At 43.5% G+C, this 23,642-nt stretch overlaps 1 protein-coding gene across 2 annotated transcripts in view; it reads left to right on the forward strand.

Moving 5' to 3' along the window:
- NRG2 (neuregulin 2) overlaps positions 1 to 23,642 on the forward strand; it is a 188,342-nt gene that overhangs the window by 107,173 nt on the left and 57,527 nt on the right. For both annotated transcript variants that reach the window (XM_063130135.1, XM_063130136.1), the window contains exon 2: positions 12,905 to 13,076. In XM_063130135.1, the coding sequence (XP_062986205.1) occupies positions 12,905 to 13,076 (172 nt within the window). The remainder of the gene's footprint in view (positions 1 to 12,904; positions 13,077 to 23,642) is intronic.

Raw genomic sequence — 23,642 nt, forward strand, 5'->3', positions numbered from 1 at the left:
GTTTTTGAAGTTTAGACAGCTGCTCCGGCCAAGGCATGATGGGAGGTGTAGGCATTTCAGGTAAAGCAAAAAATGTGGTTTATCACGAAGCTCCAATTTAAAGCACAGTTCGTAGTAACACAATTTCCCATTTATTCTAGCAAAACAATTTACTAACTCAACCAAACTAAAAAGACCAACCAACCTAAAGATGAATAAGTTGCAGAGAAATGTATAAACATTATTCAAGGACCCGAGCAATGCTGGGCATATATCAGCTAGTAAGGGAGACAAGGTGAAGTGTGAACAGAGTAAATGGGATGGAAGACAGTTTGGGGTTTTCACTAGGTACATCACGATGACTTACTTCAATTGATGTAGACTGTTTTTGTGTATCTGGAGATCTATCTAAGCCCATTCAAATAATTTCCCTGCATTCACTGCAGGATGTTTCTATATTTCTATGTTTCAAGGGGACAGGAGCAGGCAGAAGAAACATCACGGCCTGCTCCTGTTGGACTCTTCCCCCACCCCCATGGGGCAAACTGTCATCTTGGCCCTGTGGGGAAGAAGAAAGAGCAAGGGGACAGGAGCAGGCAGAAGAAACATCATGGCCTGCTCCTGTTGGACTCTTCCCCCACCCCCGCAGGGCAAACTGTCATCTTGGCCCTGTGGGGAAGAAGAAAGAACAAGGGGACAGGAGCAGGCAGAAGAAACATCATGGCCTGCTCCTGTTGGACTCTTCCCCCACCCCCATGGGGCAAACTGTCATCTTGGCCCTGTGGGGAAGAAGAAAGAGCAAGGGGACAGGAGCAGGCAGAAGAAACATCATGGCCTGCTCCTGTTGGACTCTTCCCCCACCCCCATGGGGCAAACTGTCATCTTGGCCCTGTGGGGAAGAAGAAAGAACAAGGGGACAGGAGCAGGCAGAAGAAACATCATGGCCTGCTCCTGTTGGAGTCTTCCCCCACCCCCATGGGGCAAACTGTCATCTTGGCCCTGTGGGGAAGAAGAAAGAACAAAGGGGACAGGAGCAGGCCGAGGAAATATCGGGGCCTGCTCCTGTCGGACTCTCTCTCTCTCCTCCCCCCCCCCCTCCCTCCTGAACTCCTGTTCCTTGTGTGTCATGTCTTTATTAGACTGTAAGCCTGAGGACAGGGACTGTCTTTTTTGCTAAGTGTAAGCCGCTCTGAGAGCCTTTTTTGGCTGAGGAGCGGGGTATAAGTATGATAAATAAATAAATAAATGGCCACGCCTAGGAACCTGATTGCAACTAAGAACATTCCACTGAATTCTAAGAGTTTGCCCATTTATTACGGTGAATGGAGAACCTTTGCTCCTTGTGATGCTGTTTTAGATTCTGTTTATTTATTTATTTGTTATATTTATATCCTTCCTTTTCCTTTAAGGAGCCCAAGGACCCTCCTTCTCTCCATTTTATAGGCACAACAACCCTGTGAGGTAGGTTAAATTGAGAGCTAGTGACTGGTCCAAAACTTCATGGCTGAGTGGGACTAGAATGTGGGTCCCCCTAGCCCCACTCCAGCTTTCCAACACCCTCACCACCACAATGGCTTTCACTGGCTGATTTTTTGGCGGTGGGGTGGGGTGGGGGGAACCAAACCAACTGTGGCCAGCTGGCAGGACTTCTGTTATCATATTGAATTCAGAAGAGACTTTACTGGTTTTCCTCCCCTCTCTTTTGGCATATGGGAAAGAAGCTATTCCCGTCTGACCATGTTTTCATATATTGTGGTTCATATAAAATTGCAATGTGGTGTGTGTATTAGTGGTAGTAGTAGTAGTGGAATTCAGAAAGAAAGAATATTCACGTGCAGAGAGGGCCACAGGCAAGGAGAAATGACTTCAGTTTCTTTTTAAAGCAGAAATAATAGGTGAACTTACTTTCCACATGTTGGTTTTCCCCTCTAGCTCCCTCTGCTGATTCTTGTTTACAATACTTTTCCTTCCTTAATTTCATGCCATATTTCCAGACAACATATTTACTTTTACTAACACTGAACTGAAAATGCCTCTTCACTTTTTATGCCCCCATTCTCAGGCTTCAAAAGGGAGGTGGTTGGGAGGTCAATGACTTTCATGGGGGCAGGAGAAATTATCAGGGACTTACTAGGAAAACAGCAGTGTCATTGCAATGTGGTGAATCTTCTTTTGTAAATTTAGATGCTGGCTACGGAGCTGCAACCCTTGGCAGCCAGTGCAGGTGCCATATTTTCCCCTAACTACGTCTAGATGTATGAATGTTTCAAGTAAGACATGGGAGGCGGGGAATGAAGCCCTGCTCACTGCCAATAACCGTGGAGCAACTTAGTTGAAGAGACAAGATTTATTAGAAAAACGAATGAATGAATGAATGAATAGCATTTATTGCAATAGTCCTTAGATCATAGCAGCACAAAACCAGTAAACAAAAATTACATAAACTTACATAACAATACAATAATCACCAATTAAAATTAGTCGTTAAAATGGTTAGGGTTAAAACTTATTCTTAAAATAGCAAGCAGGTTCATGTATTTGTAGGTGGAGATCACTATCTCCTGCTGCGCAGGTGGGCTGAAGTCAGGTGTGGTCCACAGATAGACAACTGACCAATTATCAGGTCAGGACTCTTGTAAGTAAACCTACATAAAAATACAATAATCATGATTTAAAATCAGTCATTAAGATGATTAAAGTTAAAACATATTCCTAAAATAACAAGCTTTATTTATAAAATACATAACATTATAAACGTGTATTAGAAGAATACATTTCTCATACTTCAGAATCTCCCAGCCAATTCACAGCAGTGCTGCTTTTGTGATCAGCCCGTTCCCCTGAAATGTTGAGAATTTCTTCTCTTTCGAGTTTTGAGTTTTTCCTTCCCCATTTCTTCGTAGAGAAAAAACTTTCTGAGAGGACTTTTTGGACTTTTCGTTCTCTTCCCCCATCCCCTGCTATTTGTATCACCTAGCCTGATGAAGAGTTCTGGACAACTTGAAAGCTTGCACATTTTTATGGGATTTTGGTTGGTCCTAATAAAGGTATTGCTAAGCTATAGATAAAATTGGATATTGTGACTTTCTGGATATTGTTCGTTTTCACCAGTTTACTTATCTGAATTGATTAGTTGTTTCCTGGGGCACCATGCTGCCTACACCTGGGTTACGTTTTGTAATTGCTAGCATTGCAGGCACAGTTAGGAAAACTTCAGTATGTTTTAATTAGAAGACTTAATGAGGAGGATAGAAGACCTATCAGTCACCAAATTCGCCCTTCAAAAGTTATAGTCTGAGCTGGCCTTTCTCCCAATGTTGCGCTACCTGAACATGATTATGGAAATAGTCGAGGGCACAATGCCAGGGACACCCAGCAACTCCAAGCTGCTGAGACCACTATATATATATAGTATGGGAGAGTTAGACAGGAGTGGAACAGGGAAGAATGAGAGCTAGAAGTCCAAGTGGTGGAGATTGGTGAACACCAAGACAAGTTTTGTCTCCTGTAGTCTGGCGGAGGTCACAGTGATAGGAGATAGATTTATTGAGCTGGGGAGAGGTATAGTAAAAGTGTTGACCTCTGTGATGAGTTCGCCTCACTAGGCCAAGGTTGAGGCTTGGACATATTTAGCTCTTTCAAGGTTTTGCAGGGGTGCTACGTTGGCTCTGAGTTGGTCTTATCAAGTATGGGAGTTTATCCCTCGGGATGTATGAGAAATTTGTTTCAATTCATTTTTTGTTCAGGATTTACCCAGTTCTCACCTTCCAGACATGCAAACTGATGTCAAAGTCTGTGCATTTCTAAGCTTGCAGTGTGATTCATGGACCAAAACAATGTGCTTGGCGGCACGTGTACATTTGAAAACAAGCATCGAGAAATGTGTGCTTTTGAAAAATGTGTGCAAATACACTTATATCAATGGGAGAAAAAAGTGTACATTTCAAAGAACTATTTGGAGAAATAAGCACAAATGGACGGATTTTCATGCAACCCACCCCCCTCCCAAGCTCGCAATCTGATGAGGTCTTGAATCAGAACAAGCTTCAAGATGGAATCCGGAGAACTTCAGTGAGCTGATTCGCAGATCCCTGTAAATAAGCTCTTCAATTTTATGAACATACTAGGGGTTGTTTGTTTTTATAGTCAAGAAACCTAAAAGAATAGGACTGAGTATTTCATGAGTTGTTTGGGTAATACTGCAGATCTGTGAAAAATGTCATGGTTTGAAAAAACAAAGTTTAACTGTCACTTCAAAAATAAAAAGAGATTAAAATAGAACTTCTATTTTATGGAAGCTGGAATTTCACAATAGTCATATACTTATGCTACTTAGAAAAAACATAATTTTGGGAACCGTAATTAGTCTAATCTGATGTTCCTGGTGTCTTCCCCCTCATCCAGATTGCCCAGTGTTAGTGTGAATAATACTTCTTTCATCCAAACATCTGTCTTTTATGAATAAATCTTGCTGGGTGAGATGTACCCTCTGATACTCTTCCCATCATTAGACAATATATAGGCAGATTGCCCATTTAGGGTTAATTATGTTTTTAAGTAAAAACACCTAAATGATGCCCCAAAGCACCTACATTATAATATTTTTTGTCATTAAAGCAGTTGCATTCAGTACCAAGTGTAATCAAAGGTACACTAATTAAATCCATAAAAGTCTTCTAAGATAGATCTTAAAGTAATATACATAGAGGTAGTTGTTTAGTTTTGCAGTTCATTACCTCTGCCCCTTGCAACAAACAAAGTCTGGAGGCGTCGCTTCTTTGAGTGTCTCTATGGTGCCCAGGAACACAGGTCAACTCCAAGAAAAAAACCCAGAAGGCACACAGGTCAGCTGCAAGGGGGAAAAATCAGGAAAGAAACTAGCATGCCTGGAAATGAAGGCACCAGCCATTTTAGTTAGTTTTAGGCAACTGCTTTGTATCTTCTTACACAAATAAGAGACATTCCATGACCATTTTATGGGGGAAAACATATGACAGTTGGTTTGTCAGCTTCTGAAAATCCTGTACAAAATTGGGCTGTTGTCAGCAGGGCAGAAGTAGTGATAGAAGTGATTTTTGCCTCCCCACCTTCCTAAAAGCTTGCCTTAGCTGGCCAGGCCTCTGAGCCTGTCTAGCTGGGTTGTGCTTCCAGGCAGGGCAGGCCTGGAGCTTGAGATGTCCTTGGATTCTCAGCCCCTCCTCTTTTGAAATCTGCATATCAAAGGGAGGAAGAGCTTCAGGGCAAGGGGTCCTATAGAGCAAAACATTACTTTGAACAGTGTCAATTCATATTTGTATTGGATAATTTCTGGCCAGTCTCCAATATTCTATTCTGGATGAGAGAAATTATTTAGATCCATTTTAATTTAACTTCAGGCTTGATTATATGACAGATACTGCTTTGACCACCTTGGTGGATGGTTTTCATCTGGAGCCAGACCAGGGGAATGTGTGTCTGTTGGTTCTGCAGGACATATGAGTGGCTTTTGAAACTATCATCCACGGTACTTCTCTGATGCATCTGTCTGGGATGGGGCTTGGAAGTACCATTGTAAGGTGGGTCTGTCTTTGAGAGGGTATTACAGAAGGTGGTGGTGGGGGACTCCTGTTTGATGCCATGGCCATTGGCCTGTGGTGTCCCTCAGGCTTGCATGTTGGCCTCCATGATATTTAACAAATACATGAAACCACTGGGAGAGTTTGTCTGGAGTTTTGGGGTTCTGTGGCACCAGTATAGTGTACTTCTGGATTCAGTCCTGAACATGGATGCATAGAGCTGGATTAAGGAGACTTGAGGTACGAACTCACTGGATCTTCTCACCAGAAGAAATCAAACTATCAAAGAAAAACTGGGAGGTATGCAGGCTGGTCATGTAAAGGTCAAAGGTATAGAATCCTAGCCCTAAGTTCAGCTAGTTCTAATTAAAATTTTAAAATCTTCCAATTTATTTGCTAGTTGGAACCATTGAAAATTTGTGGTTCAAATGCACGTGAAATGTAGCAAACTTAGAAACATTAAAAGAAAATAGCTCTGGTTAATGGAAGTGGATTTGGAGTTTCAGAACTGCAGTACTGATGTCATAATTTAAAAGCTTGGCTCAAACCAGGCATTTTTAGTGCCTTTACAACAAGAAATAGTTGGGACTCCATTTCAATATATGTTATATAGGCTCAAAAAAAGGATAAGGCTCCTTGTAGCACGTGGCATACAACTATTAATTATTTGCTATTTGTGATACATTTAAATGGTTATTTACACTTGAATTCTTCTGCTGTAGTCTCAGTTACATCCGTTTCTAATACCACGCTCCTATGTGCAATCACTTGGAAGCAAAGCTCATTTAACTCAATGGGAGTTGCTGCCACACAAGTAGGCGTAGGAGCAGGTTGCATGGGTGGGTTTGGACATTGAAAAGAGGATGCATGAGTGACTTGTGCTTCCTCTTTCCACAGTTCCATATAATGTCTAAAGTGGTGGTTCGTGCTTCTTCCCCATTAGGCCATCAGGTGAGAACCCTTTTTGTGTTATTTTTTATGCTACTGCTTGGGAATGACTTTATCTCAATCAATTTATTACTAATATAGCACTATCAATGTATATTTTGCTTTACAGTGAAACAGAAGCAACAAAAAAAAAGTCAGATCAGTGATTTGAGAAATGTATGATCTAAATTTTGGCAGAGGGGGAGACAATTGAGAGAGAGGGCAGAGAGAGACAAAGAGAGCAAGCGGATGCTCCTACAAAGAGTAGCAAGGGTACACGCTTACCTATACTTTGGGTCAGTTTCATAGCTCTACTTGCTTTGGGCTATTCCCCCCCCCCCAAGATTTGCTGTACTTTATTTTAGTAAGGAGAATTTAAAGCAGCGGTCCCCAACATTTTTGGCACCAGGGACCAGTTTCGTGGAAGACAATCTTTCCACGGACCAGGGGGGGGGGGGATTGAGGGGATGGTTTTGGGAAGCCCCACCCCACCCCGCTCCCACTCCAGTGTCCTGGCTTCACTTCGGCTGGGCAGGTGAGATGGTGCCCCGCGCCCAGGTACACTGGGGTGGGGTGGGGGGTGAAAGCAGCTCACCTGCGCGGTACCGGTCCGTGGCCCGGGGGTTGGGGACCCCTGATTTAAAGGATGTTCACAATCTACTGGTTTTTAGAAGTGGGCTTATTAACTACATAAATCCATCAGGAAAGTAGTTCTAAGGAAAATCGCATCTTGAGCACGTTTTTCAGTGTGCATCTAGTTTGTACAGCTCTTGGTGAGATGCACAAGTCACAACTTTGGTGTAACCCAGAAGCGTGGAAAGAGAATAATTCACTCATGCATTCCTCTTTTAACACTTCTAGGTAAGGTCTGAAAGCAGAAGGTTTTAAAAGTACTGGTGGAATAGATTTCCCTTCCCCCAAATATTCTTCAGAGTTTTGGGGGACCCTCCGATGCAGATTTGGATGCAGGGAGAAGTCCTGTTCTGCACATGGACGTGCGCTCGCGCAATGCTGGATGTAATGCTCCACAGGGTTACATTGTATAAGGAACCTCTTATAGAAGTTGTTGGATGCAAACTGGGTGTCTTTTGATATTTTCAAAGTAGAAAAGAGGTTTAGGCTGCACTCCTATGCATGCTTATCCAGGAGTAGGCCCCACTGAACACAACAGAACTTACTTCAGAGGCATTGTTAGGCTCTTGATTACATCAGCGTAATAATAATAATAATAATAATAATAATAATAATAATAATAATAGCAGCAGCAGCAGCAGCAGCAATAAATGAAACAGACAGAATTTTATTTAAGGTCTTTTGTATTAAAGTTTATGTCAGAAAACATTTGGCGATCATCATAACTAAGGGGCCTTACATCACTCCAATCTGATTAGATGGAATAAAGATTTAGGTTTGCTGGCTTATTTCTTTGTTTTTATGTGTTGTTGTTTTACTATATTTGCAAGGTACCTTGAATTATATAGTGGGGTATAAATACGTTAAATAAACAAATAAGGTTCTGATAAACCACATGAATTTTGACAGACCCCACATTTGCAATCTATACCACTTTAAGCGACGTTGCTGACATTTATCTCAGATTAAAAAAGATTTCTAGACTGACATGTTGAAAAGGCTGTGACAATCAGGCAATTTTAAATAATTTTTGGTGGGATTTTATTGCTGCTATTTTTGCTGCTATTTTATTGTGTTTATGTTTTTATTGCTTTTAATATTTTTTTATGTATTTTATTGCTGTAAACCGCCTTTGGAGGGCTTCTGTCCTAAAAGGTGGCCAAGAAAGGTTTTAAATAAATAAATGTTGAAGATTAAGCTCTGATCACCTTGGGACCAACTTACCTGGCAGATGACATTCCCCAATACAGACCTGTGTGATCATTAAGATCATCAGAGGAGGCCTTGCTGGTTGTATAACAGCCTGCAGGTTGCTATCTCACAGCAACTAGGAAGTGGGCCTTCTCTGTGGTGGCACCAACTTTGTGGAATGAGCTCCCTCCTGATATTTCAGAGGCGCCAACCATCGCATGCTTTAGGCACCAACTGAAGATCCATTTCTTCATCCAGGCCTTTCCTGAGTGAATGTACTGCCAAGTCTGTTTGTTTGTAATTATGGTATTGCATTGGTTTTAACTGGGTTTTATTAATGATTTATATAAATGTTTTGATATTTTTATGTATTTTAATTGTATTTTAATACATATCATGAATTTTAATATATTTAAATTTCTTGTAAACCGCTTAGAGATATTTTAAAATATAGTACACCATTTCAAAATCCTTCTTGTGCATCCTTTTCATTTATGCTGAAGGTAGTATATTAAAAAAGAGATAACTGAAGCTGAATTTATTGATAACAATGAAATCGGTTCTTGATAAGCAGGAGCGTCTTCAGAGGAGGGCAACCAGGATGATCAGGGGTCTGGAAACAAAACCCTATGAAGAGAGACTGAAAGAACTGGGCATGTTTAGCCTGGAAAATAGACGATTGAGGCGAGACATGAGAGCACTCTTCAAATACTTGCAAGGTTGTCACACAGAGGAGGGCCAGGATCTCTTCTTGATCCTCCCAGAATGCAGGACACAGAATAACGGGCTCAAGTTACAGGAAGCCAGATTCCGGCTGGACATCAGGAAAAACTTCCTGACTGTTAGAGCAGTATGACAATGGAACCAGTTACCTGGGGAGGTTGTGGGCTCTCCCAGACTAAAGGCATTCAAGAGGCAGCTGGACAACCATCTGTCAGGTATGCTTTAGGGTGGATTCCTGCATTGAGCAGGGGGTTGGACTGGATGGCCTTTAGGCCCCTTCCAACTCTACTATTCTATGATAAGTACTGAGAAAAAACCTAAGCTACATTACCCAGGACAAATGGCAATACAGTAGTTCCTGTATTGGTTAAGTTTACAGACTTTATTGAACAGCATGATGCCAGAATTAAAAGTATCACTGATTTTATGCTTTCCTCAGTAAAATTTACTGGGACAGGAATTGAATCGTATTTGACATATTTGAGCTTACTTCTGAGTAGGATTATGCTACACACGATGAAATGTCACATATTTCATAGTGGGGTTGCAGTCCTATTCAGAGTTACCTGGGAATAAGTCCTATTAAACACAGTGAGGCTTGCTTTTGATTAGAAGTCATGCACGAGGTTTCACTTGATCAGGCTGTATTGGATAGAAAAAAATGAATCTGAGTGTTAAAAGTTGAAATTGTAAGTAAACTTCATTGATAATATTTAGAAGTTTTCTCGGTCCTTGTGCTTAGGGTTTGGGTAAGAATCAGTTTAGGGCGCAATCATATGTGTTCTGCCTGTAGAATGCTGGGAGCTGTAGGACTTTTTTTCTGTCTAAACATACACAGGATTGCACCTTTTGCCTCCCTGTCTAATCTTTCTTTATCACATATTTCCCATTTTCTGCTTAGTCTAGCACTGGTGTACCCCCTCCAAACCACAGTGTTCCTTAACTATTTGGTTTTTTTCTAATCCAGGACCTGTGCTTTTGTTTTGTTTTTCAGAAAAATGGAAAATAGATTTTCCTTTTTTATTTCTCTTTTATAAGGACAGCAAAAAGATGTACCACAAAGAAATCAGTACAGCAACTAAAAACACATGTTAATTTCAGGTACATTTAATGTCTCACTTGTTCTTTATTTCAGTGATTTTAACATTAACATATTATGTAGAAGAGGTTTGTCTTAATTGTGAGCTGTAGAATCATGTGACCATGGCCACACCCCTTGGGTGTCAGGATGGACCCCCTTAGGGGCTGGACATTTTGGGGTGGGCATGTCTCCTTGAGGGCCGGCCATGATGTCCTCCTTTTTGGTTTACAAAATATGGTCACCCTAGTTTGTGTGACTTCCACTTGTGATGCTGGCTTCTGTGCCACCTGTGGGGAGCAGCACTGATGGGAGAAAGGGGAAGTTGCATCATCTGGGCCTATTCAGAGGAGCACACATTTGCAAAAGGGCAATGACTTTACAAGGTGCTTTGTTTTTCCTCAAACGAGCCTTTAGCATGTTGCTTTTGGGATGACTGTAGTTCACTTTCTCAGCATAGAGAAGCCTGTTGTTTTAAATCTGGACTTATTCAAAGGAGCACATGTTTACAGGCCTTCGAATAAAGTACAGGCCGAAATGTGTCAGGCTTCGTGAAAATAAATTATTTGCATCCTGAGAACCCATTTCTTTTTTGGGGGGGTGGGGGGGACCTGGTTTGGATGCTCTCCTCCTTTTGTTTTTCGTTTCATTGTAGATGGACCCTTATTTTGTTGACATCTCCAGCACTTTCCACCTAGGTTTTGGAATTTCCTTTTTTTTTTTTACTTTCAAAATATAATTTTTTCCTGTAGTGAAATTATTTCATAGTGAATTTTAGCTATTATCATACATAGGGAGGTTATCTTTGCAATATGCATTATTGTAAACACATTGTGAGGAAGCTAGAGATATCCTTTCCACATTTTAAATAGAGTAATATTCTGCAAAGCTTATTGTTGTTGGCAATTTTTTTAATCCTTTCTCAGAATCTTTTTTATGTGGCGTGGTAAATAGTATTTTATGTTATGAGGAGTATTCATAAGACTGCCTTTCCATGCAAAATTTCCAGAAAAGAATCAACTTGTGCTAAATTGCCCAGCTCAGAAATGGTCATGTGACTTGGACCTACCTAATGACACTCTACAGGGCAATTCTTTGCCTTCCAACAGCTGCAGCTTCATTTCCATGGGCAGCTCCCAAGTGAAAGAACGCATGTTTTCCTTGCTGACTGTAATAATACCAGTCAATATGGTTTCATTCCTGGCCAAACTTTTTCTTTCCTCTCATGCCTGAAATTTTTAGTCTGAACAAAATGGGCTCAGGTTCATTTGTTCATGGTCCAGCTGTGTGCAAATGGCCTTTCAAAATCCCCCCCTCCCTGTTTGTTGGCAGAGAAATTAAGGAGACCATTTCACCAAATTTCACCAGGGGAAGGAGAAATTCTCCAACACTTTCTCAGTGGTAGGACTCACCGTTAGCAATGGCACTTCTTTCTACATTGTAAATGCCAAAGATCTGGCAGAATTTTCCAGGCTGTATGTATTTTTGTATATGACAGCATTTTTGTAACAGAAATATCTTTTAAGCAATAAACAAGTAGAGAGCTATGCTAAGCTATAACTAACGTAAATAGCACGATCATGATGATATATTTAATTTTAGATTATATTTTTATATCCTCCAGGTCATTCATATAAGTAAGACTACATTTAATTCAGAATGTCATTACATTAGTGAAGAGTAATATCAAGAAGGTTGTTGTGCTTCATCTCATGTGGCAGTGACACATCGGTTAGGAAGCATTGGCTATGCGCTACAGTGTTAATCTTTCCTTCGTGGTGCAGAATGGGTTAAATTCCCTTGACACTTAAGCATCCAGTAAAGGTCATCGTCCCGGTGGCAACCCCAGATACCTGATGGCTGGGGCTGTTTATCTGGTGGTTGTGGTTGTGTGGGGACTTCTAATTATCTGCTTGCTGAATTTTCACTCTGTTGTGGCCCAGACTTGTGCTTCTCTGCCCTGTTTATCCTTTTTCACAGGTTGATTTTCCTTTTGGGGGGGGGTCTGGCTCCTACTGTTCGGGAGTGAAAACTCATTTTGAGTAGCTGAATGACCTTCTGTATTCCCAGTTGTTTTCTCTATGGAGATGTGTTTTAGCGTTTTTCCTCTTGGCAGCAGAAAAGCGAGCGTACAGTACATTCCCAGAACAAATAGGCAGGCACAGGAGCATAAAAAAAACCCTGCAGTGATTGTGGCTGAACTGAAAGGAAGAGAGTCGTCCTCCTCTTCCCTTCCGATAGCCAAATGCTACCATTCAGATCAGCACAGGCTGTGGAATCAACAGCATGTCTGTCAACCGCAGCAAAGGTAAGAGAGACAATGAACGAGGAGCAAAGGAGTTTGTGACAGCGGCACCAGAATAAAGGCAAGATGCATCCCTTGCCTGAGCTGAAGCTGCCATTTAGCTTCCCACTTAGATGCGCATTTGTGTCTCTTGTGTTTGGGGAGGAAGGGGTGCTGGCATCCAGTGCTTAAGGGAAGTGGGGAGGTGTAGGGAAAATGTGCAGCAGGGAATACCGCGGGGAAGGGCTGCAGAACGGGGACTTGATTTTCTCTCGGTGCCAAAGACAAAAAGCTGATTGTGGGAGGCACCTGCTCTTCTCTGCTTTGACATTTTGAAACCAGCAGTCAGTGGTATTCAGGGCTTGTGTTTAAATAAGGAATCAGCTGCTCACCGTAGGAGTAGAGGAAGGCGTGACGCCTTTACGTTTGCCGAGAGCAAGCCAAGAGGGCTTCTCTTGTCCTTTCCTAATGCTATACGCAGTTGGAGGACTGGCGGCTTGGTTGGCCTGACATTGCTTTCTCATCTCTTTTCAGCTGTCCCTCCCAAACTCAAAAAACTGAAGAGTCTGACCGCGGATGTGGGAGCGAAGGTTTCTTTGAAATGTGAAGCAAGTGCTGGGAATCCCCAGCCCTCCTACAAATGGTTCAAAGATGGCAAAGAACTGAAAAAGAGCAAAGATATCAGAATAAAATATGGGAATGGGAAGTAAGTATAAAGCAGCTGCTTTCCACCGTAAAAGAAATTGAAAAAATGACTGTAGCTTCTGTTTTAAAAACACATTGTTCCTATAATTGTCACCGTATACGTGCATTCTCTGAAAAATGGTTAGCAGTAATTAATTTCTGAATAAAAAGGTGCCCCGGCTTAAGTCCTTTCCCACATCACCCTGTACTAGATGGCTCTGGATACTGGTGGTGAGAGAGATGCCTTTGGAACATGCTCAGATACAATTTTTTTGTTATTAACATCAGTCTCCCAAGGCTCAGTTTGGGCGCAAAGGAAGAAGATATATATCTTCGCTATGCACCAAGAAACAAGGCCCCCGGCAGCACAAGAAAAGGGGAGAGTTCCATACATGCAAATATGCATTGTACAACTCTCTGTTTCATGCCTCTGGCTCTGATGAATTAAACATGCTGTTTGCAGCTCAGCATGTTCCTGGGCTTGGTAGGTAGAGAATCCATTCTCCCTCAAATGATATACCCTAGATATTTATTTATCTGTTTCTCTAATGCATTAGTTGGATTCAGATTTAGGCACACGCAACAAATGGGGCTGATGGAAGCAGACTTCTCTATCTCTCCCTTCCCACGGCAGCCCCTTTGGCCGCTCGGAAATGCTGCCAAGGGTTGGAGGGTCCTGCCTGGTTTTGCAGGGTTCCTCCTTCCCTCCCTGCCCTTTGCACCACGTCATGTCCCATTCAGCAGGTGCCATCCACTGTCTGTGGGGTATTTGGGGGTTCCTGGAGAAGCTGCCAAGGCAGAGAAGGATGCAGAGAGCTCTGCTTCCACCAGCCCAATTCTATGCCCTTGAAACTGGATCCAGCTCAATATCCAAATGCATTCAACTGAAGAAAATAAGAAGAATTAGATGTCATTAGATGTACATTGATGGTGCTATATAAATAAAAAATCATCATCATCATCATCATCATCATCATCATCTTTCTGAAACTACCAATGATCATTCTATATCCAGTAACTTGATTATTTGGACTAATGATAACGGTGCATAAGGTTAGTTAGTGCTCGCTAACTTGTTTCGAAAAGTTCCAAATAATAGCCAACTTTGTAAACATTTATTCTATGATGTCATGCCTTTTTGAATTTGAAGACACATTTCATTCCAGCAGGATTGGAAAAGGAAAGGAACCTCTCGTGCAAGCACTGAGTCATTACTGACTCTTGGAGGGACGCCAGCTTTCGCTGACGTTTTCTTGGCGGGGTGGTTTGCCGTTGCCTTCCCCGGCCGTTATTACCTTTCCCCCAGCTAACTGGGTACTCATTTTACCAACCTCGGGAGGATGGAAGGCTGAGTCGACCCGAGCCGGCTGCCTGAAACCAGCTTCCGCTGGGATCGAACTCAGGCTGTGGGGAGAGTTTCAATTGCAGAAACTGCTGCTTTACCGGTCTGCGCCACATGAGGCTCTTTCCAGCAAGATTACAACACCCTAAATCCTGTGAAACCATCCCAGCACTGGTGAAACACCACTAGTGCTCTCTGTTGGAGAGCAGAAATAAAGGCTGTGTCAAACTGCATGCTTCAATTCTAGAATTAATTTTTGAAAATCGAGTTAAAACATAATTCAAGAGTGGATCAAAGGATGGAACAAACCCATGAAACAATAAAGAAGTGGAACTGGGCAAATCCACTCATCTCTAATTAGTGCCACACCCTAATGCATGTGATGTTGAGGAGAAACTACAGGAGATGGCTCTCTCCATGTTCCTCTATTTGGAGCTTCTGAGGGGCATGTTGTTGGCTGAGTACTGGGCTAGATGAATATTTGGTCTGCTCCATTAAAGTAGTTTTTATGTTGTTGTAATTTTAAACAGAAGAAAGCTGGAGAACCTAAGTAAGAGACAAAATACAGAGGACATCAGCTGTGAGAACTTGAGGGTGAGGCAGGATACTATAGGCAGTATCCTATTCAACACTACCTGCCACGTAAATTACATTGTGCTAGCATACGCAAACTAGCACAACATCAGTAGCGTATACTGGCACAATGGGTTTTCTGAGGAAAATGCCCTCGGGGTTGTGCTAGAGGTGGCTTATACTAGCACAATATAATTTTCATCAGTGGTAGTTTTAAATAGAATACTGCCCTGTGTCCAGTACTTGCTCTGTGTTGCCATTTGGGATAATATGTGTACAACTGAAGATTTAGCCCTATATCTTTGGTGGTGGCCCTTCTTCTGGCAGTTTGTGCAGTAATTCTCAGCTGTCATCTCTGGCTGAAAACCATTGCAGATACAATGTTGAACTGGGCCAGCTGAGCTCTTCTTATGTCCTTCTCAACAAGACTTCTCTGCACACCTCTGCGCTCTACAGTTCCGCCCAGCTCTTGTATGTAATATTGGAACCCAGGAGGGTGGAGCTCTAGTGGCCAGAATCAGTCTCCACTCTATTCAGAGGTCATTCAGATTATCTGTTAACAGGATCATCCCATCATGTATGACAGCCAACGTAACTCTTTTCCTGCTACATAATTTCTGCTAGGTTTGCTCTATTCCTGTCAGTTCTGCAAGCAAACCTTGGGGCTGTCTTCACGACGACGCATTGGTGCTGTGAGTCCCCCAAACCCCATGCTTGCGGTTCTGCGGGTTGTCCCCACGCTCAGAAGAAAGTGCGAGGTTTGCACCGAAGGAGCTACTGCCATGCCTGTGCACCACTGTGCAACTGCATAGGCACTGCTGCACATCCGCGTGCCCCTTTTTTAACCCTTACTTTTCACCTTCCCAAGCTGGGGAAGTGCGGAGGTGTTCCAGCGGCCATTTGGCTAGCTGGCCTGCCTCCTCCTCCCTGTCCAGGCAGATGGTGACCAATCAGGGGTCCCCATCTGCTTGGCCACGCCCCCTGCCACGACTCTGGCACAGCGACAGATGCAAATGCGCCATCGTCACCTTGCTGCATCGGAAAAAGTCAGGGTAAGTCCCTGACTTTTTTATTTCTGAGCTTTGGGGGAAAGCCCTGAGATGGCTCCACAATGGCTTCTGTGTCATATAAACCAGCCTTCCCCAACCTTTTGCCTTCTAGATCTTTTGGACCACAACTCCCAGCATTCCTCACTATTGGTTCTGCTAGCTAGGGCTGATGGGAGTTGAAGTCCAAGACATCTTGAACGCATGAGGTTGGGGAACCCTGATATAAACAACATAGCACCACTGCAGAGACACCCCGGGGCTTTCCCCTCGTATGGACTCCCCCCATGGGTTGTATCCAATGTTAGTCCTACTTAGAGTAGACCCAGTAAAATGAATGGGTTTAGGCTAGCATTGGAAATCTTTTTGGTTTCTTGAAATACAACACGATTATTACCCACAATTATATACTAACTAGAACAGATTAATTGAATTAATAATAGCAGCTACCCCCACAGCCATTGCCTGTAACAAATGCTTATCTGAATTTCTCTTATTGTAAACTGTAAACGGTGAGGCCACATTTAAACGCTGGCTGATTCCAGGGAATGTTACATGTCAATTAAGGCCCAAGTGCTGTTCTTATTAAATAGCCGTCTCTATTTCCTATTTCCTAAGCCAAATGATTTTTCCCCCCAGTGATGATGGGTCATAATGAACCTGAGTAGGCTGTGCTGCAGAAAGTAGCAATTACCTGTATGTCAAATCATCCACTTTCCCATCAATTTATTTCACCCCAAACTACTTGCACAGCCTCCTGGCGCCACTGGGCACGGGAGTTGTCCTTTTCAATGAACATTTACTGGAGTAGAGGGGAAAACTCCTCTAACTTGCAAACTGCATGTTCTGTCATTAATTAGAAACAGGCAGGGGCAAGTCTGCTTCTCTCAGAAAAGAAACAGAACTTGGAAGGAAAATACTCCCTTCTGCTCAATTTACCTCCTGTGAATGAGATGGCAAAAGGTTTTAGCAATAATACCATAAGAGAAGCATTCCTCTCTCATTGAGTATTGGCATACTTTTAATCATAGGGCATTATTATTGGAACTCACAAAAATTTGAGTTGATTCACTGAGTTGAAGCAGAATGCCCTTTTATCAGGAATAAATATTATCTTTGTCAGCCCCACTGCATCTCAAAATGGGCTGTGAGAAAGCTCCATGCTTGTTGCTATTGGGGAATTAGGACTCAGACGCCATTCATTGAGTCCTCCTAGTCTTTTACTAGCCCTGCCTGGTAAATATGTGTTTGTAGCAGTGCATATTCTAAACCCAGACCCCTCTGAAGAGTGAAAGAAGAAGAATGAAAAAACAAAACCTGTTGTCAGAATGGAAGGCGAAATAAGGAGACGAGACAAGAAGTTGGATTTAAATAGGGCCACATTTATTTGTAATTCTGCAGAAGAAGATGGAGGCCTAGGTTGGCATCCTATCTTGGTCAACGTCTTGGCCATAATTGGGATCAGGCTAGCCATTCATATCCTGAAAGGTGATGCATGTGTATCACCGCCCATCAGAATTCCCCTTTTGGGGTAGGTAGGCATTCCGATGTCACTCCTCCTCAAGTTGCAAAACTCTGAGTGAGTAAGGTTGGCCTCAGAGATAACCCTTATCCCATCATCTGGTGCCACAGGACTTCCAGCTTAGGGCCTCAGGTGTTACCATCACCACAATGGTGCCTAGGAATGCTCACCAACCTTATCCTTGCTCCTGATGCCTGCACACCTGCCCCAATTAAATGTGACCAAGCTCAACCAATTAGCCTACTTAATACTCCCCCGTTGTCTTACAGTGTGAAGTAGGCAGGGGGGAAACCAATAGGAAGTGATTGGGAGCAAAAAGGACAACCGGCAAGCCCACACTGTCTCCAGGGAGGGAGGGAGCTGCAAAGCAAAGAGGTGGCTGGGAGGGGCGCCGATCCCTAAAATAAGCTACCAGCCCCTCCTAGCTCCAATAAGGAGCCACCACATGTCTCTCGTCGCCTCCACCCACAACTGCCCTCTAATGCCCAGGCACACTGGGCGTGGTTGTAAGGCCTTTGTCTTCCTAGAACCAGCACCTCACAGCTGGCTAGCTGATGTTCAGATGATTTTATCTATGATAGTGCCCCAGAATGTTAATAATAATAATATAATAATATATTTATTTATTACCCGCCTCTCCCTCTGGATCGAGGCGGGGTACAACACAAATGCAAATGCCATAAAATACACATAATTGAGTAGAACATTTAAAACGAATACATTATTAAAAGCAGCACAGTATTAAAAGGCATCTTAAAATTCAACTGGGTAGGCCTGCCGGAAGAGATCAGTCTTGGAGGGGATTCTTGGGCACAGGAACATATATACATATGTGGTGGTCTTGCCCTAAGGTAAACATTTTTTGGAAATTAGTGTTTCAAGAGATTAGCTCAATAACTAGACAATGGGTTCATCCATCTTATCATCTAGCCCTGTTAAATTTATATAGAGGATCAGATTGTAATTTGGCAAATAAGGAATTAATAAGCCATCTCCTGTTAGTGGCTAGATGATTGATAGCCAAGCATTGGAAAGATGGTAAAGGGCTCCATATTGATAACTGGTACCAGAGGGTATGCCAGTTTGCTCTCTTAGAAAGACTGACACAAAAATTAAGGATAATACGAGGCCAACTAAGCAAAGCCAAATTTGAAGGGGTATGGAAGAAATGTATTGACTTTGTAAATAAAGAAAAAGATAGGAGAACAACTCCATTGGTATATACGGAATTATGGAAAGTATAGGTAGTGGGGGAAAGGAAATTAAGTATCTTAAGTAAGTTAACGATCCATAAAACTAAGTCCAGGTGGATCTGTATTGAAATCTGTATTGAAACTGATTGTTCATATATGATGTAATACTTGACTGATGAAACCGTCATCATCATCATCATCATCATCTGTGATAGTGAAAGAAACATGCATGCATGAAAATGCATTCTACCCTCAGGCTGTGGATGAACAAACATTGCTTGAGTGGAGTGGCCGTCCTGCATGCACAGCCGGTGCAATTTTTTTCTCATAGTGTTCATCATCCAGTGCCTATGCAACAGAAACCTATTCCCCCACCCCCTCCTGCCTTCCCAAAGCCAATTTATAACTTTTGTTTTTTTAAAGATAGGAATACTTGTTTAACTGAATAATCATGCAAACTGTGCTTGGGCTGAAGTGTCATCAATATGCAAATGATGCACTCAGCTCGACTTTTCATTTCCATCTACTCATCCCAGAGAGGCTAGTGTCTGGAGGTAGGTTTGAGATGGATGAGGGCAAACAAGCCGCTTGATCCATGCAAGATGGAGGTTCTGTGGGCAGGGATACCGATTACTCTGGATGGAGGCTTGCAACTGGCCCTAGATGGGGTTGCACTCCCCCTGAGGGTGTTTGGGAATTCTCCTGGACTCAACATTAACTGGTGGCCAGGAAAGCATTTTACTAGCTGAGGCTGGTATGCCAACTGTGACCATATCTGGAGAGAACAGACCTTGCTTCAGTTATCCATGTTGTAGTGACATCCAGACTGGCTTAATGTAATACGTGCTATGTGGGTCTGCCTTTAAAGCTGGTTTGGAAACTTTGATTGGTACAAAATGTAGCTGTTCAAAGTTTTCTTGCCAGTATCTGATGGTCATTTTGCCAAAGAGTTCCCTTCCTTGTAGCATCAGAAAGTTTGGATGAAATCTGGTATCTAAGGCTTTCCCGGGGCCCCCTGTTGAGTCACAGTGACTTGTTGACCATTGAGGTGAGGGACACAGTGCCAGTTCCCAACTTTCCATTACATGGTGTGCCCCATGGTAAGCCCAGCAAAGTTGTGTTCTAACCATCAAGTTGTGGCAGGAATGCTCTTTTGTGTTCAGAATTATTCTTAGAGCAGACACACACAGCGTCGTCAGACGAGTGTTTTATTGCATGCGCGCTACTGCCCACTTACGGATGTTTGAGCATCCTTTAGACGATGACATCCGCCTCCCGTGTGCCTCCTGCTCCTTCTGCTTGTTTTTCCGTCGCAGAATAGACCCCATCTTTTTTTCTTCTCTTTTTTTTAAAGAATGTGTTGCCATTTCCTGCTGGGTGCAGGAAAAGCATCACGATATAAACGCCCCATGAATGGGCCACGTGGCCATTGCTGCTTCCTCTTTCTCTCCCCATGTAAAGAGACGGGCACTATTGTGGTACAGCAGCAGGAGGCCATAATGACAATAGGGAAACCCAAAAATCCATCCATCTGTGGCAGTAATGGAAGCTTTTATTCAGTGATGCAAGGTAGGATAAGTTGTGAGGATCCGTTGGTGCTTCACTGGTCAGTGCTGCTGTTGCGATTGTGTGAGCACATCAAGATTCCATTTTGCCCACCCAAATTAATTTTACTAATTCTCCAAGTTAAATTACTGAACAATAAAAGAATGGAATGGGTGGGATCCCCCTCGTCGCTATAATGCATCCTTTACTGTCTCCCTGGTACCATGAGAGGTGCCAAAATGTCCTCGGTGAGTGTTGCGGATGAATCCCTGCAAATAACGTTTACCAGTAAGGGAATGTTTATGGTTTGGGTGTGAGTAATTAATACATGTGAGTGGTTCCACCGGAGTGCCACTGTCCCAGAACACAAGTCTCTAGTCTAGCTGGGCCAGGGAACAATGCTCAATTGGGTCTTTTGTGTCTAACTCAGGGACTGTACTACTTCTGAAAGGCTACACAGACTTCTCAGCATGTCCCTTTATGATTCACTGGGAGCTGGGCATATTAGCAGATAAAAATGCACACCTTCCTGTTCATGCACAGACTTGCACCTGCACAGGTCTTTCAGATGAGTTCCCCCCACCCAACTTCTTCTTTTATGGCTTGCATGGACAATGCTGATTCCTTGAAAATTAACAAAGGTTTTTGAGAGGGTGTCAAAACCCAACCGATTACGCCCCCTCCCACCACCACACATAGATTTGTTTTATGCACAAATGAGAGAAGCTGTTTCAAAGCTTTGGTTCCAGTCAAATGGGTAGGAAGTGCTCATAAGGATAGAAGTGTGAATCATTTAGAAAGACAAACTTTGTTGCGAAGAATCAGCATAGCTTCTGCAAAGGCAATTCTTTATTCACCAACTTCTTAGAGTTCTTGCAGTAAATCCAAATTTCTACATAGGGGCCATTTGACAGAGATTATATACTTTGACTTTTATTATATTTTGGCATCTTTTTTCACCAAAAGTAGTTAAGAACATGTATTAGTCATGGAATAAGAGGGGAGGCCCTGGATGAGTTAAAACAAGAAAGAGTAGAGCGGAATAAAGTGACAGTATTCATAATAGGGAAATAAGCAGCGGAGACATCCAAGGGTCTGTATTGGAACTATTGCTATGTAACTTTGAACAAGATTAGATGTTACTGTCAAGGTCCTGCTGTGACAGGATTGCATTTAGTCAGTTGGAAGGCCAGAAGCTGGAGCCGAGTACATAGTCCAGCACATGGGGATTTACTCCCATTCTACTGTGCCTCCGAGACAATCATGGCACATGCCCCTCTCTGCAGCAAGCATGGGGTTTCATGCTGTAAAACCTGTTTTCTTTTGCAAACTTGCATGGCAGCTTCAGCACAGTTTGGGAGTCTGTGTGACTTCAGCTGCCTTTGGTGTGGGCTGGGGGGAGCAGCGCTGACGGGCAGAAGAGAAAGTTGTGTTACGAAATGGTGGAGACGAGGGGGTTGTCTTCATGATGCTGAGTTGGTGCCATGTTCCCCCTAACCCCTATGGTTTCACTCCTGTGAGGTGGCATCAGGTAATCCCCATGCCAAGGAGGGAGTGCAGGGTTTCTGGCAGTTATCTGGGTACTGGAGCCAACCTCACCCTCTTCCTGCCTCCTAGCAAGTATGGCGCCATCCTCCAGAATGCCCCTGAATCAACCATGAAGCGAAGTCAGATGGCGGAAGAGCTGGGGTGACCATGCTCCCACTGGAAAAGTCAGGGCAAGTCCCTGACTTTTTTACTGTTCAGCTTTGCAGAAAAGCCCCATGGTGGTTGTGAATCTGTGGCCCCAAGGAGAGGAGTGGGCAAAACATGTCTACTCGGAAGTAACTCATTGCCTTCAATCAGGGCTGGTGCTACCATAGAGGCCACTCAGGCGGCTGCCTAGAGCGCCAAGCTAAGAGGGGCGCCGGGAGCAGCGCAGCACTCACACGCGTTGGCTCTGAGCCGGCCCGGCCCAAGGACTCAGCTGGGCCTGGGCAGGCAAGATGGCACCCTGCACCCGCCCAGCCTAAGCGAAGCCAGAGACGCTGGGGTGGGGGTGGGGGTGGGGCTCCACGTTCGGACTTCCTCCCGGAAGCCACAATGTGAAGCCGCCCCACCCCACCCCAGCGTCCCTGGCTTCGCTTTGGCTGGGCGGGCGCGGGGCGCCATCTCGCCCACCTAAGTGGGCGAGATGGCACCCCGTGTGTGTGTGTGTGTGTGTGTGTGTGTGTGTGAGAGAGAGAGAGAGAGAGAGAGAGAGAGAGAGAGAGAATGTATGGGTGAATGGGGAGCATGGGGTCTTTGAGTAAATGCGTATGTTCATGCGTGTGTTTGTTTGGAGTTGGGGGGGATGATTTGGAGGTGATATTCCTATTCAATAATGCATTTTAGACCCACAGACATTCCTTTCCAATTTGTTTGCTCTAATTGGCATGACGTATTTCTTGCATTTTAAAATAATTTAGCAGTTTCAAGTTTTGTGCTTATTTTTTCTACGAAATATATGTTCTCAAAAATCAAAATTGGTATTTTGTGGGTTGGTGGTGAAAGTAGCTCACCTTGCCTAAGGTGCAAAATAGTCTGGCACCAGCTCTGCCTTTAATTGCACTTTACAGAGTACGAATAAAGAGAGGGGTTGGAGTAATCTCTTTGCCTTCTGTTTTTTAAATCTCTGGACCAGTGAATGTGCCCTTAGGTTTAATGAGTGTAAAGGGTGATTCTCCCCTCAAATGACCCTTATTCCTGCCCAGAAAGGGTAGACACGAGTAGAGCTTTGGCTAAATATGTCTACTTGGAGTAACTCCTTGCCTTCCATTGAACTTCAGGGAGACAGGAAGTGAGCAGATGGTCAGGGAGCAAACCTTTGCCCATTTGCTGCCCTGCACCTGCACAGTTCATGATGTTCAGTTTCTCATGGAACTCTGACCACCCAACCCCAACTAATGTGGTTTCAGGTGCTGTTTGCCTTTTTGTTTTAATGCATACACCTTTTTACTGACTACACTCTCCATCACACATGGGAAAACACGCTCCCTACCGTCGCTTCTCCGCTCCTGGTTTCGTTGCTCAGTTACTTTCTGTTTCAAAACAGGAAGTAAACAACGAGCACGAGGCCCATTCAGTCGGGCGTTCTAATCCCGCTGCTTCTCCTGCACACTGCAGGGAGAGCCGCAACTTCTGGTTTTAAAAATATTTCAGACTTTCTGAGGTTTTTCTTGTGGCGCAAGGAAGGCCAGAAGGGGCGGAAGGCGCGCGGGAGGCAGACAAGGTCATGTGAGGGACCTGAGCAAACTCCGTGAGTGCCCAGTAATGAGTGTGCAATAAAACGCTCGTTGGATGGAGCTCTGCGTTTGCCCCAGTAGGAGAAAACCCAATTTCATGAAAA

This window comes from Elgaria multicarinata, chromosome 7, assembly GCF_023053635.1.
Source record: "Elgaria multicarinata webbii isolate HBS135686 ecotype San Diego chromosome 7, rElgMul1.1.pri, whole genome shotgun sequence".
Lineage (NCBI taxonomy): Eukaryota > Metazoa > Chordata > Lepidosauria > Squamata > Anguidae > Elgaria > Elgaria multicarinata.